The following is a 16,368-nucleotide window of genomic DNA, read 5'->3' on the forward strand; positions in this document are numbered from 1 at the left end:
TTAAGTTAATAGAATTTATTATTTTTTTATTTACTGTAAGCAAGCAGGTAACTTTTTACTGTCTAACAAACACATGTTTACAAGTCGGACTCTGTCGCTTATTTATTTCCCCTCCCCTTCCTGTCAGACAACTGGAGACCTCCTCGTTTGAACCCCAATTTTTTTTTACATTTTTTTATTTTATTTTTGCGATGGCGAATCACAAAGTGTTGGCATCTATTGCCTTTGTCTGACAAGTCATCCATATAAGCAAAAAGGGGGTCTGCAGAGGGGAGGAGGGGGGTGAAGAGGAGGAGGAGGAGGAGGAGGAGGGGAGGGTTGCAGCTTTTAGAACCACAGACACAGAGAAGAGGCTTCATTCTCAGCTCCAAAAATCCAGCCTCACGCACCCCACCGCGCCAAGAAAGCGAGAAGCCGGTGCGTACGCCTTTTTCTTCGCCCGTGAATCGAGGCCACCGGGACTCAGGACATATCGGGGACCCTGCACTGAGGGATTCCTGCGAGAGAGAAAAAAAAAGGGGATCCGGTTCGCTCGCTGGCATGCTGTGAGAATTACCTCCAGCTTTGAGAAGCGCTCCTCCGGTCATGCCGTGCACCTGCAAGAAGACATCCAGCTGACAGACCGGACTGCTGAAGAACAGAAGAAAAAAAGAAGAGGGGGCAACTTTACGGGGAAGAAGTTGCCTTTGGATCGGGGCTGGAGGGGGTCCAAATTATAAGTCCCTCCATCGATTAGAATCACCTTTTTTTTCTCCACATTTTCCCCCTCGATAGAAAGGCGAAACGGCGACTTCAGTTGATTATCTGTCTTTCCTTTGCTATCCAATGGATATTCACTGCAAAGCAGACCCCTTCACGGCGATGCACCGTAAGTAGCACAACCCGAGTTTGCCTGCCGCCGCAGCTTTTGCGTGCACGCATATCAACGAAAAACATAAGACACGAAAAGAGAGACGTTTAATTCCTCCACACTGCAGCGGAGCGCAGCAGTTTTTCTTTAAAGTGCAACCGGCATCTCAGCGCGTCAAAATACGCGCAACAAAGGCCAAACGTGGATGTATTGGCACTAATTATGACTTATTAAATGAGTTGCGAAGCTAATGAAAATTTCCCACTTTATCTCTTACAATTATTCATGCAAAATGCGTCCAAAAACATGCAATAAAAAGGACATTTGCCACGGGAAAACGGAGAACACGGTTTCCAGCAGGTGCTTTCTCTATGCCACACGTGCACCAGCCTGAATCTTTCCGCGCGCACATCCTATACGCGCGTGAAAGGCCTAATAAGCCAGGACGTATTAGTTACACATCTATTATTCAAATTATTCGTGCAACTACATCCAACTTAAACACGCATAAAGGATGCTTATTCCTAATTTGAGGAGTATGTGTTCATAATTGATGACCTCTTTGTTTACAAGATGAGGTGCAATATGAGTAATCAGAGTTAAAATGTAGAGGAATATAATCATGGCCGCATGCATGCTTGTATGATGAGCCCTGGAAGTCATATGCTGAAATATCAGTGGGTTCCGAAAGTTTTTTATTATTATTATTATTTCAAAAAAATTATCTAGGTTGTGTGTTACTTTTCTTATAAAGAAACTTGCGCGCTAGCGTAGACTGGGCCAGCGTGACACATGCAGACATGCATAATTCTGGACTTAGCATGCAGTCTAATTGTAACATATAAAGTTGTTTTTTTTTCTTTTACCAATATTGTTCTAGAAATTTTAGTTAATTGTATTATTATTATTTTGTTTCTAAAACATATAATCAGGCTGTTTTGAATATATGCACAATATATGCACATACTTATTAAAAAATTGAATTCCTGTTTGCAAAAAAAAAGCAAAAACTGATTTTTTTTTTTCAATCTATCTGCTTCAGAAAAATATACTTGCACGATTATTAGAAATTAGGGATTTATTTTAAGAATTGCAGAGAGGAAAGTTCACCGTAAACACAGTTTCTGACAGTAGAATAAAAAAAAAAATGTCAAACGAAACAATGTATATTTAAATCCCAATTTTGCCTGCGTTATATACTAAATTAGGAAATTAATTTATGTCTCACTATATCCACGAATCGCTTTTATTCCATTCCTTCGTTTCTCATAACGACCTTATGTAATGTTACGTCTGTGTGTGTTTTTGCTGCTGTTGTATCCCACGTAGGGCACGGAGGTGTGAACCAGCTCGGCGGGGTGTTCGTGAACGGCAGACCCCTCCCGGACGTGGTGAGGCAGCGGATAGTGGAGCTGGCCCACCAGGGCGTCCGGCCCTGCGACATCTCCAGGCAGCTGCGGGTGAGCCACGGCTGCGTCAGCAAGATCCTCGGCAGGTGAGAGGCGGATTCTGTTGAAAAGGCGAACCGAAATCCGTGTTAAATCAGCTTTTTTTTTCCATCTTTCCCCCTGCCGATGATGGGACATTCTGGTTAAATCAGAGGCGCTTTTGTTGGTTCCTTGTGTGCGTAAAACTTCCTCAAAGTCCCGTCATGTTTTGGTGCACCTTTCTGTGTTAACATGTTTTGTGCGGTATTGCGCGTTTCATAATGTACAGCGTCATACCTACACTCTAAAAATAGTAACTTTCGGCTGAAGCAATTAACATTTTGACACTTTTGAGTCTGTACACGTGCAGAAAAAGTTTTAAAATCAAGATCCCCCCGCCCCCCTTCCCTCCCAACCCCCTACCTGCAGATACTACGAGACCGGCAGCATCAAACCAGGAGTGATTGGGGGGTCTAAACCCAAAGTGGCGACACCGAAAGTGGTGGAAAAAATTGCAGACTACAAGAGACAAAATCCCACCATGTTTGCCTGGGAGATCAGAGACAGACTGCTGGCAGAGGGCATCTGCGACAACGACACTGTTCCCAGCGTCTCATCCATTAACAGGTAGGGGGAACGTTTCAGATATAATGCCTTTGTTCATTTCAATAATAATAATAATAACAATATAACAACAACAGTAATAATAATAATAATAATAATAATAATAATAATAATAATAATAATAATAATAATAATGTCCATTGTTTAATTTGAAGGATTTTTTAAGTAAATAAAAACGATAGGAAAAAAACTTTTTTCTTTTTTTTGGGTTGTATTTATTGACTGATTCATACATAAAATAATAATATCAATAAATTATTTTTATGTAGTTTTTTTGTAAAAAAAAAAAAAAAAGTATAAATATTAATCAACAAAATAAATAAAGCTTCTTTAAGTTAATTTTTAGAATTTATGTTCGTTTCTTTTATTTCTCTTTTTCTTTTTTTAAGAAATGGACATAATGATAAGAATAAAAGATAAACAAGGCTTGGCTAAACTTTACTAGTGCTGGGCATTTAATAAAGGGGCTGTCATAAAATCAGATATATCTTTTAAAAAAAAAAAATCTAACAGCAATTTATCAGATCAGCCCTATCTCTGAGGCCAACCACAGGAGAATATTGTTGGGGCAACTTTGCGCAGATGCCTGTGTGAAGTGGAACGCTCTCAGAGGTGCAATTCAATCTTTGAGACCGAACCCCCCCCCCCCCCCTCCTTCCCAACAATCAGCAGTTGTACATCCAGGACTGAGTGAATCTGTCGAGATGAAAACCGATCAATATGCGGTGACCAGAATCCCGTGGTGCTATAAAGCAGGCCAATTTTCTTTAGCGCATCTAATGTGCAGGAGGGCTGCACAGAAAGAGAGTGAGGGAGATGGAGAGAGAGTAAGAGAGAGAGAGAGAGAGAGAGAGAGAGAGATGGTAGTGCTGGTCATTTTTTTTGCACGATGTTGCTTAACCTGAACATGCAAAACAACATGTTTAAAAAGTTGTGATGATGCACCAATGCAATGTCCAACAATGATGCAGAAAAGCACACTTAAGAGGAATTCCTGCCTCAATCGTGCCAAATATCCAGGCAAATTTTGGCGTTTAAAATCTGGACGATTTTTTTTTGTTGTGGCTACACCCAAACTCGGGACCCCCTACCCCTCACATCACCTCTCTTCTCCCGTCCACCACCACCAGAGATCCCTGGTGATGAACTTTGGTTAAGAGGCACTGTTCCATATAGAGGCAGCATCAGCATTACATTTTAATGAGCTGATGGGAGAGCCTGGACAGCTCCACACAAGACATCTTTTAAATAGAGAAAAAGAGAGAGAGAGAGAGAGAGAGAGAGAGAGAGAAAGCAAAAAAGCGCCTGAAAGAAATTCATTTCATGCTTCGTGACTGCTTAAAAAGCCCTATTTAAGGAGGCTCAGACACATGTATGTGATAAATTGGAAATGTACATTAATATAATCAAAAGAGCCCTATAACTTATTTTTCACTTCCAATTAAAGGTGGGTTTATTTTGGAAAGGAAGAATGGAATCGGGGGAGGCATTGTGTGTCTTTGTTTATGTGGGGAAATTAAAATGTGAACACAAAGAGCTGTAATTCTATCAGCGAAATATGAGAGCTGGTGTGAATTTTTATCAGCGGTTCTTGCGTGAAGCCCCTGCTTCACGAGAATGTGACAGGAGGGAATTTTAGCTATTTTACGAGAATTTTATCTAATTGATTTCCCAACTCTAAATTGTGATTAAAGACACTGAAATGAGTGATGATTTAGTCCTGGTTTGATCTGTTTGTGGATGGTGATATGCCTCGATCTAAGGTTTTCTTGATGCCAAAAACAACAACAAAAATGCTCTCTTTTTGTCTAAACAAAATATTTCATAAATATCAAATTACAGTATACTTTCAAGAACACTGTATCTATTCTGCTTTCATTGAGATCCTTTAGATTTTGAACAAAAGTTGTATAAAGGCATGCCAGAGTCCTTAAACTTTTATGGAGTAGCCCTTTAATTTAGTGCCCTATAAGAGCCTGGAACTCCATGCTAACTTCTGTGTCATTAGATAGAAGGCCATATTATCTCACAATGTTTGAATAACCCTAAATATGGGGTGCTCTAATTTTTTTTATTGGATGTGACAATAACTAAAAAGAAAATTTATTTGGGCGCAACAGCCAGATAACTTTTTCCTGCGACCGTGGGACCCCTTGTCACAGTGGCTCCCTGGGCGGAAGCCATATCACCCACATCAAATAGCCGATTTCTATCACGAGTCAAATGCTGAATAGCTTCCCTTTTTCGTTCCGAAGAATTGTAAACGTTTCACTCCCCTGCCCTTTAATCCATTGCTAACCCACAGCAAACACGAACAACTCCTGTGCGGGGGAAAAGGAAGAAGAGTTTGTTTTGATGTCGCCAAAGGAACACATCTTTAACGGTTCAATTTCGGCCAGATCACGGATGGAGATTTTCCAAAAGAAAAGGACCAGAAACATTCAAATGACAGGCAAAGTTTTTTTTTTTTTTTTCTCCAGGTGCTTAAACGAGAAACAAAGCCAAACAAAGAGAAACGCCGGAGCCAAACTCTTTTCCAGTTGGGTGCTTCAGTGGATTCCAGTGGCAGACAGTCTGACCTCAGGACCGTTAACAAAGGAGGATGCTCGATTTAAACACCTTTCTCCTGCATGCATTATTAAATGCAACAGAGACAGTGTTGTAGCCACGCAGAGCCACCAAAAGCAACAGTTTCTGTTGGAAGGAAAGCAACAACAACAACAACAAAAAATTGGCAACAAAAAAAAAAAAAAAGAAAAAGGTCCTCAATGTTACTCGATATTATTGATTCAGAAGTAAAGCAATTTTAATATCTCTTCAGGGGATTTTCAACAACAAGCAGGTCATTAATTCATTCGGCTAAATTGCTTATTCAATATGAAGAACATGGATACCGAATAAAACCATTTTAATTTATGTTGCGCAGACGAGTCAAGGGGTCGAATAACTGTTATGAGGGGAAAAGGGAGGGGGGGAAAAAAACGAAAATATCAATATGTGCGTTTTGGGCGGATTTGCCTCCGAGGGGAGTTTTTCTGTTTGCGACACTGTCAGATTTATTTCTCAAAAACCTTCAGGCCCCTGCAATAAAATCAGGATCTAAAAGGACTCATATTATACTCTTTATCTTAAGGGATACAGAGGACAAAGAAGCAAAATCCGGAGAAAAAAACAAAAAAAAAATCTCTCAACAGACCTCTGGTAAGTGGCTCCCACGGCATCCATGATGAATAGTTTTAAAGTTTACAAATTATTGTGACAGCTCCCTTTCTCCCTGAGTGCCATTCAGATTAAAGGAATCTAATGCTGGCGTAAGCTTGTGCAAGGCAATAAGGAACTATTGCTTTCCTGTCACATATAATTTATAGCTTTCTATTTGCATCTGTTTGCCCGTGTGACTAATCCCCAACTTTTTCCTCACACTGGCCTCAATCAATACCACCTCATCCGCATTGGCACATGGGGGGCCACGGGTTGAGTTTGATCGGTCACTGTGAAACCCCTTCCAAACCTAGCTGGGTCGGGGGCGGGTGAGGGGGGGGTGGGGGGTTGGCTGCTGATTAGTGTGGGCCAGGTAGAACCAGTGAAGCTGATCATTGAGGTGAATTGATGTGATTTCATGCTTTGTTTGCAAGATCACCCAGACCAAAAAGTGCAATCGAGTTTTTTTTTTTTTTTTTTTATATATATATATACTTTTTGTGTTCAGGAGCTCACCTCTTATAAGGCAGAACCACTGACCAGATTCATGCTTGTTCACGAGATGCATTTGATATCTTTATAAGAAAATATACTGTATCAATGGTATAGCTGCCCTGATAATCAAGAACTGGTCTCCTTCCATCTTGTTGTTCAGATTTGCTTTTATTAAATGGGTCCGGAGGGTCCGGACACGTTGGTACCTAGAGAACCGAAACTAGTTGAGGTGCATTGTCCAGCACCCAGCTTGGGTGTTTCAACAAGCAAACTAAAGACACATCTATTCAGTTGAACTCGCAGTTTTGGATATTCCGTCTTATTTGTGTTATTGCCTTGTTTGCAAGTTTAAAATAAAACAATCAGCATCAATCAACAACGACAAAAGAAAAAAAAACAAAAAAAAAACGTACCTTTAAAATATGGTATGGCTAACAAGAATGATGATTAGGGAGATAAATAATTAAGCACACAGGCAAGAATTTCAATAAACAAAAACAATATTCGGCATAACGGTTTTAACAATTACAGATAGCTGTTCTGTCATCATTAGTTCAATTTTATTTATAAAGAGCCGGTTCAGAACAAATTTTAATCTCGAGGCGCTTCACAAAATAAACAGATCCATTTTATGTACAGTAATATATAGTCACTTGTGTCACAATCATATAGACAGATTCTTAGTCGATTACATACAATTAAACTTGATCCTAGTCATAAAACAGTGCAGTCAAGTTTACTTTATTATGCCAGTTGGTAAAAAAAAAATAATAATCTCTCTGCATTCAGTCACTGACTTTGCAGCAATCCTGCAAACTGAGCATGCATGTTGTGACAGTGACGAGGAAAAACTCTCTTATTAATGGCAGCATGATGCAGCTGATTTGTTGAAGGAAAACAGATTTATATATGTCCTTACAAAGCTGTCCTGATGGAACCCCAACAAGCAGAAGAATGCCTTCTCAAGCTGTTGAATTTACTTATCAACACAACTGCTAATCCTCATTTCCTTATTCTCAAAAATTATTTGCTTTATACAATATGTCTGTTTTCTTTTCCATGTGTTTACTTCCTTAGTTTGCTTATATCTTGTATGTTTTTATGTCCTGCTGTCTGTCTCAAACTTTGGCGATGCACACTTTGTTACACTTGTCTGTATGAAAACTTATTTTAAACAAAGTTTGATTCGAACAAAAAGTTCATTTCCGTTTTTCTTTTTTCTCCAGGATCATCAGAACAAAGGTCCAGCAGCCTTTCCATCCGTCTCCTGATGGGTCATCGCTTTCAACGCCAGGCCATACAATAGGTAAAGAAATACCTTCTTACAACCTGCAGGTGCGGGTATAAAGTTTCAAATATATAAAGCAGGAGTTTCTTTTTCACGTGAAAATTGTAAGATAGCAGAGATTATTTTCAAACCATTAATTTAAATCTTCAACTCCTCATTTGTAAGCGGTACATTCCCTGTTAAAATGAAAGAGGTAAAAGTAACAAATAACTGGTTACACAACCTGAAAAATTAAAGGCCTGTTGCCCTGATGGGATAATTTTTAAAAAGGCTACATTTTAACTAAAACTAAATATCCTTAAATTATAGAAAAGCGTTAGCAAGCAGTATTTGTATTTTAATGTAGAGATTTGTGATTATAATTTCTTGTATCAGGCTTCAAAGTGGTTTATAAAGTGGAAATGTATAGGATAATAGGGACAGCTTTGACCTGGGAATATGGCTACTTCACTAACAAGTAAATGTTTGCTAAGACGGATGTGTTTAATTCTTAGTGGCCATTGTGTGCGGTGTACCACAGGGCTCTGTGTAGGGACCAAAATTATCTAGTACTTTAATAATTCTATTGAAATGTCAAAATTAATTTTTTTTAATTTGCTGAAGGAAAAGAAACAGTTCTAGTGAGAATTTACAGCAACCGTAAATCGATAAGCTTAAAACGGTGTACAGTATTTTGTTATCTAAACATGAATAAAATAAAATTTAAAGCATTCAGGTGTTCAGTAAAAAATGAAGGTTCCAACATGAAATCAAATTCTTGGGTGCAACAACATATTGTAACTTTTTTTGGAAATCTCCATATTGATCATATTCAAACAAACCAAGCATGTCGTAGATTTAAAACATCTCTTTGTATTCTTTGCTATTTTTGGTGTTACAGAGTTCAGAAAAAGAGGTTATTAGATCATTAAAATCACTGTATTTATAAACAAAAGACATTCTGATTCTTTAAAAAGGGACAGCTCATATTAATGAAAATTAAATTGACAATCTGCAAGAATATATGCATGGCATAATATCAGACTTTGTAAGCACATAAATCAAGTTGTTAAGTGCCATACATTAAGTATTAAAGTTCTCAGAACAGCACTGGCTTTGTTTATTATGAGGATCAGACTGTTCTGTGATAGAAAGCGTTATAATTTAAGGGTCAACACTCATTCCAAAGTGCACAGCTTAATGCTGGGAATGTTGATTTGTTGTCTTGGTTTGTGATGATTAGACGCCATAATGTGTGTATTTTGTTTGTGAACCTGCATTTAGCCATCGGTTGATTATGCCATATTGACAGTTATCGATTTGTAAACACAGTAACTAGCACTAAAGGGGGTAGAAGTGAACAAGAGGCAACTCCATCATACTCCTTTTCACCCATGCAAATTGTGTGAATCATTGTTATGTCTGTTCACATTTATATGTTAATGTAATAAAATTTAAAAAGTGTCCCAATCAGTGTATTTTCTTTCTGCCTTTTCCACAGTACCAAACACGGCTTCTCCACCTGTAACCAGCGCCTCCAACGACCCCGCGGGATCCTACTCCATTAACGGGATTTTGGGCATTCCGCGATCGAATGGGGAGAAGAGGAAAAGAGATGACGGTAAGAAGGGACATCTTCAACGTTCGATAAATAACTAAACATCTAGGAAGCTACCAGAACGCTTTTGCATTGTGAGCCGTGTGATCCTGCGACGGGCTCTTTGCTGAGCTTGCATTAAAGCCTTACTTCCAGTTCCCAGTAGATGACCCCTATAAAACACCTGAGTCTGGACTCTGTTACAGCGCTGTGTCAACCTGCCAACGAGGCTTTTGATTTGAAGACACGACCTCCGCTGTTGTCTCCTGCAATTAATCTTTATGGAAGTGATTAAAGGGCTTTAGATAATTACATGTCAAGATGATGTAGCCAACCACCCAGGTCAGTCAAGAAAGCTGCTGTAGCTCTGAGGAGGGCTTTTCAGCACCCCCCCCTTACCTCCCAGCAACCAAAAGTGGCTTCACTTCATCTGCCAGGTTGGTGGGTATAAGGAGGCCTGAGGCGATATAGATTATTGTTTCTGTAAGCAATAGGCCTCCCTAATGTCACTACATAAGAAGCTGATGAGAATAGCTAAACAGATGCAGCCGAGTTAGAAGGAACGCACGGGTACGGAGCAGTTATCTCAAACAGGGTGGGGAATGAGTGCCTTATTTCTACAGTTCTCCGGAATGAGAGCTAATCAGAGCTCGGCGGCAGTTTACATAGCGTCTTTCTTTGTTCTGCCGTTTGTCAGGGGGGGCAGAGGTTTGTGGGATATTGAGTGGAATTGATGTTTTATGTGCGTGCGGGGAGGGGAGGGATGACTAATGACCTGTCAGAGGTAGATTTCCTGGCAAAGATATAAAAACCAGCATGACGTGGACATGGCAAATGACATAATCAAGTCTTTTCCCTGTAAGAGATGCAATCGCGGGGGCATAATGCAAACGTCTGGTGTTTTCAGGAGGTTCATTTTCAGTCGCGCGAGGACCCTCTCTCGTATTAGCCGGGGTGTAATGTCTAGTCACTGAATGATAAAATGCAGGCATTTCTATGCAGATTGCCACTGAAGGGCAAAGAGGTATTAAAGGGCATGCATGGGGAATAAGCGGCGTGTTTGAGGGGAGAAAAGGCAGGGCTCTTTTGTGTGGAGGTCTTCCAGCTGACAGCGCCATGTTTCTACAGCTATTCAGCCTCGAATGATTCCCCTGATGTGTTGCCATCTCCATGATTTAGGTGCTCGGCCGGCGTTACGATGAAAAAGAAAGCTGTTCTGTGGGTGTGTGCAAGGGTCTGTGTTTGTCTCAGAGCAGGACTTGCACCGAGAGGGGTGAGGGAGTCCTGTGAGATATATATATATATATATATATATATATATATATATATATATATATATATATATATATATATATATATATATGGGCACACACACCTACTGTCTGTCTGGTGTCTACCTGGAACCACAGGGCCACATATACTTTATCTTTCCTGAACATAAACTTCAGATCTTGGCCAGGCACACAAGCGTACTCGGCTACACACATGGTTGAAAACGCAATGTCTTGCCTTGGGCCACAGTTTGTAAGAATTGTATATTACACAAGGTGCTACCCTGTAGACACAATCGTCCTGTTGCTCCCTTCTCTTAAAGAGCACCTCACCAAAAAGGAAAAAAAAAAACACAAAAAAAAACAATAATAATGCAAAATTGAAATAATTCTTTTAGGGAGGTGACAGCATGTCTAGGATCTCTGCTGTGATAAAAAAAAAAATACAACATATCTATGCTTTCTGTTGTAGTGAATTTTTAACACTTTCCATTCCTTGCTTATGTGTGCTTAGTGGGCATCTACATTAACATGCATCAACTCTAAGGAACAATACAGCAATTCAGCTAAAAATAAAAAAAATAAGGTAACAAGTTGCATGGACTTGTATTTTGACAGTTTCAACTTTACAGCTATTAAACTAGTCCTTCTTTTAAGTTCAAGTAAGACAAGCGCGATTCAAATACAAGCTTAGACATGTTGAACCATCTTAATGTCAAAGTGTAATTTTAAATATTGTCAAGTTATTTTCAATAATTTATTTAACTTGAATCCCACTTGTATTACTTATTGCTGTATAGTTCAATCGACAATAAATATGATTTAAATTTTCTCCTTAGACTGTTTATTGAAATCATACTGTAAAAATATATATAGTACTTTTGACAATCTTATGCTATATTTTCAAACATTATTATAACGTTTTTTTGAAAGATCAGTCCTTACAGTCTTAGAGGTTTCCATGTTTCTTTAATCAGGGTGGTTTATTTGGCTGGTTCAGATGTTTAAGTCCCTGTAGCTGCTCATTTTCATAATCTCTTTGGTGATATAAGCTTTAACGGTAATAGAACAAACATTTTTGCCTGTTTATGTGGTTATTTAGGAAGCACAGCCCTCTCAGAAAGCAGCTCGTCGAACTTAAAGTGTCCCATTTAACCTGTCTGTAGTGCCTTAATCCTCCTGTGAAGAAAATACAGTCGAATTCAATAAATTTGAATATTATTGAAAACTTAATTTATTTTTGTAGCTCATTTCACTAAATGAAACATATAATATGGAACGTATTTATTTCTGTTAATTATGATGTTTTCCACTTACAGCCAATGAAAACACAACATTTAAGATTTGAATATTACACCGGACCAATATAAAAAAAAACATTTTAACACAGAAATGTGGGCTTAATAAAACATCCCTCTAATACCTGCTTGAATGTTACTTTCAAAGGGTATTTTTTAATCTGACAAATGAGCCTTAGCAGAACGCTTATATGACCGTATATCCTGCCAAAAAGCAGCTACATTTGGAAAATCCCGAACGTCGCAGTTGAGGGGGGGGGGGGGATGCTTTCGGTTGTACTGCTGCGCTTGCTTGTTGATTTTGTCGCGTTTCTGCGATGGCTTGTTTGCTATTTAGACATATTTTGCCTCGCTCAGTAGGCTGTAGTCTATACTGAGTTAATGCTTGGATTAAATTTCCTCACAGTGCAGTAGCTTCCCTGAGCCCTATTTAAGTTGGTAAGCCTCATGATTATTATGGCACAAGCAGTCATTATCAAAGGATGGAAACACGAACAAAAAATGAACAGAGGGAAAAGGGTGGGGAGGTGGGAGGGGGGTACAGAGGGAGGGGAGTGCAACACAAGCTCCAGTGAAATGGATTGGCTGTGCTGCTCAGAGTATTTGTTTTAGGCTGTGGCTGTGGCTCTCTGCCAAGCAGGCAGACAGCTCCTAAGTTTCCAAGTCAGCAGTGCCCTTAAAAAAGGCTCCGCCACCCCATTACAGGAAGGATGTAGAGATAATGTAGTGTGACACACGTTATGTACACTGGGTCTCTGCAAGAAGAGCTTCAGGGACACAGGTGTCATAAGAGCCATTAATCTACCATTGTCACGTGTTATTGCAAATTAAAAGCACCGTGTTACAGTTGGCAGCTATTGTTGCGAGCGGACAGGGAGCGGGAGCGCGGGCGAGACCCCTGGAGACGGTGACCAGCCTTTGGTGAACACGGCTGTCCGAAACCTTTTTACAAATTGACACGTATTAGAATTCACAATTCTGCAGAGAAAAGCTATTACCTCTCGGATTAACATCAGAGTAGGTTTCCACCCACCCCCCACTGCTTCTGACTCTATTTGCCGTAGGAGAAAAAAAAACAATAAAGGTACTCAAACTGCTCTTTACTGAGAAAAATAAAGACAAAGAACAAGCTTGATTCATAACTTTATTTTTTTTTTCACAGTATGAAATCCCCTGGACCACACAGCAAACATGAAGCTAGTGGTGCCCAGCTTCACCCAATCCCACTCCCCCATGTCTTTATTAGCGGGATTGTGGTTTCTAACCCTAACTTAATGTCTCCAATCAGTTTAGAATCCGACCCAGGTTGCACTAGTCCAGTCTAAGCACTGAGCTATATTATACACTGGAGTGCTAATCGCCCGCTGTTAGAACGAGTCGCTTTGAAGCCACCAGCCGCCATATTGGTACTCCCTATTTCCCCCCAGTAACTAAGGGAATATGTGCGCTACAGCATCGAATAACGAGGATTTTCTCATGTTCAGGGGGGTTTAAGACTTTTAAAATGTCAATGCCATTATACTTTTATGTTATGTTCCTAAAACTATTCAAGTACCTGAGAAGTCATGTGCTGAAATATTTTGCATTTTATCATTTAATATATATATATATATATATATAGTATATAGGTATAGAATATTATATATATATATATAGAGATATAGAATATATATATATATATATATAATATTTATATTATATTTATAGTATATATATATAGATATAGTACTACATACATATATATACATTTATAAATATATTAAATAAACAATTATACAAAAACATATATTTACATATATGTCTTACATATATATACATATATACCAATAGACACATACCTTAGATATTAACATATATATATTTAAATATGAACTAACATTGTAAAATATCTTCAGCACATAATTTTCCTAGTAGTTGATAGTGTTAGTACATCCACTGACTGTAGAATTACCTGTGAAACGTTTTCACACCGCCAGAAAACTGCTTGTTGTTGCAACTAAATCCTGTGGGATTCTGTGAGAGTAGGAAGTAGCAATAAGGCGGCCAGTGACTTCAGTTTTTCGGCAAAATCAGCACTCCGGTATATTATATAGCTCAGTGAGTCTAAGCATTTTTAGATCTTGATTAAGGTTTATTCCAAACATGATAAAAAAAACACTTTACTTTAGTAAAAACTCAGCCATAATCAAAAGCTGCGAAACAGTCATGATTAATGTTTTGGGATAAGTTTCCACTGCAGGAACCGATCTTTTACCACCCTCTGTCACCATTGCATCTAACAGGGCAGGTGTGCTCGAGTCAAGTCCTTGAGAGCAAACCATCATAAAACTTTTGGATGCATCCCTTCTCCAACACAGCTGAACCCTCCCTTATCGGCTTTCAGTCAGCGCTGCAGAGGCCTGGCCACAAGCCATAACTTTTGATTTGTGTTGGAAAATAGTTACATCTAAAAGTTGCACTACAGTAGGACTGGACTTAGGCATACCTTTACCTAACCTGACTCTCACCAGATGGATGTAGTCCTGCCGAGCTCCACATGGCTCCACACATCCATCTGGACTCGCTGCCATTAGGAGGGATTTCAATACCACATAAAATAGACGAGCCAATCAGGATCGCCGGCCGGGCGGGCGGTTTTTGTAGATGTGACGTATCAGAGTATCTGTCCTTGGCAACAGCTGTCCCCGATTTCATTGTATCATGATGGGTTAAAAACGTTTAAGGCAGCAAGAGGTATTGTCCCGGCGTAGTAGAAAAGCTGAGCCGAACACGCCTTTACCGCTATGTCGGCGTTGCAGATCAGGCAAAACATACCAACTCCCCGACAGAGACTCTACGCCCACCCTCCCGACTGCTGAGCAGAATTAGAGACGTGCTCGGTTGTCATTAGTGAAATCTGGTCACTTTAAGTCATTAATGCTGCCACTTCATCAGTGTTGTCCAATATACCGAATATTAATTATTTAAAGGAACACCAGAGAATGGCTTTGAAGGCTTTTGTTAGTGGAAACAATTGTTTCAGTTTTGATGGTGGTTTCGATGTGTGTGGTTGAAGTACCGCGTCAGTAAAGATGACAGACAAGTGGTTTATCCTATCATATGCAAGGATTTTTGATAAGGCCCCTCCTTCTGAAATACATCTCCAATGGAGCGATCCCAGATGGATGTGTGGAGCTCTGTGGAACCAAATCCATCTGGTGAGAGTCAGGTTAGCCTATACCGGGGTCAAAACAAATTACCAAGGTAGATTTGTGTTTACCTCAGAAAAAAGCCCTGGTTAAGGAGGTCCCCAGTTAATGTGGACCCAATATGAATTATTGTCCCATTTTAATGGTTGGGCACACTACTTGCAGGTTTCTGCTGGGTTCCAAATCAGTATGAAAAAACTCAGTTCACATGGAACAACACATATGGAACCGAAAAGTTTTTTTTTTTTTTGGGGGGTTTTTTTCAGATAATCACAAGACACATGATGCTCTTTTGGTCATCCTGGCCAAGGTTATTAAGATGGGAGGGCCTAATGAGCAGTGTCTTAAAAAAACAAAAGTAATAAAGAAGCTGAAATTATTATTTTTTTCCTACAATATATACATAAAGGTTCTACAACAGAGTGACACCAACAGTAAGAAGAAACTTTTTTTTCTCAAGCAATGTTATTGCCATTAGGCCGCAATACATTTTTATTTCATAAACATAGCACATTTAATTCAGAAAAAGTTGTCTCGTCTTTGTTCTAAAACTTAAACAAAGAAATAAAATCAACGTTCTTTAATGCTAAAACAAACACATTTCAAGTCCATGTGTAGAACTTAAAGAATTATGCTTTTCTAAATGGTCGTGCACGTCTTGTGACTCTAGACAAATTTCATTTGTTAGAGGCGAAGAGAAAGATTACGTTTTGCATTGCACAGGTTGCTGGCTCTTGTAAATTCGATAGGAGCTTTTCTTGCACTTCAAATTAAGAATCCTACAATGAAAACTTGAATCCTACAGAGAAAATCTGGTGATAGAATAAAAAAACTTTTCCTTGCTGGTGGAGCGAGAAAACAAAACGCCTACTTCTGTGAAATCCCTTTACAGTTTGCTACAGTAATAGTTCTTTCTTTACTTGGTGGTAACTTTATATAGATGAATAGCTGTTACAGACTTACAAGTTATGACATTATGGCTATAAATGCATTTTACTTACACAAACAGGAGCCTGTCAGTCCCCTAAACAAGACGCTGGTCAACACTTTTGCAATAGAGGTAGAGACCCGCTCAGTGCCAGCGGATGTAATTCAGCTGAGAAGCACAGGTTTAAACCCCCACAGTGGAAACACCCAAGAAGGGTAGAAT

The 16,368-nt window shown here is 39.2% G+C and overlaps 1 protein-coding gene across 5 annotated transcripts in view; it reads left to right on the plus strand.

The window, feature by feature from the left end:
- The first annotated feature begins 324 nt into the window (after window positions 1–324).
- The window catches only part of pax2b (paired box 2b), a 47,920-nt gene continuing 31,876 nt past the window's right edge, over window positions 325–16,368 (plus strand). Inside the window, exons 1-5 of one of the 5 annotated variants that reach the window (XM_036141866.1) lie at window positions 325–868; window positions 2,165–2,345; window positions 2,707–2,904; window positions 7,824–7,903; window positions 9,366–9,485. In XM_036141866.1, the coding sequence (XP_035997759.1) occupies window positions 826–868; window positions 2,165–2,345; window positions 2,707–2,904; window positions 7,824–7,903; window positions 9,366–9,485 (622 nt within the window). In that variant the 5' untranslated portion in view covers window positions 325–825. The remainder of the gene's footprint in view (window positions 869–2,164; window positions 2,346–2,706; window positions 2,905–7,823; window positions 7,904–9,365; window positions 9,486–16,368) is intronic. The other 4 variants (XM_036141869.1, XM_036141870.1, XM_036141867.1 and 1 more) reach the window with 4 other exon arrangements.

Source organism: Fundulus heteroclitus, chromosome 10 (genome assembly GCF_011125445.2).
Source record: "Fundulus heteroclitus isolate FHET01 chromosome 10, MU-UCD_Fhet_4.1, whole genome shotgun sequence".
In the NCBI taxonomy this organism is placed as follows: Eukaryota; Metazoa; Chordata; class Actinopteri; order Cyprinodontiformes; family Fundulidae; genus Fundulus; species Fundulus heteroclitus.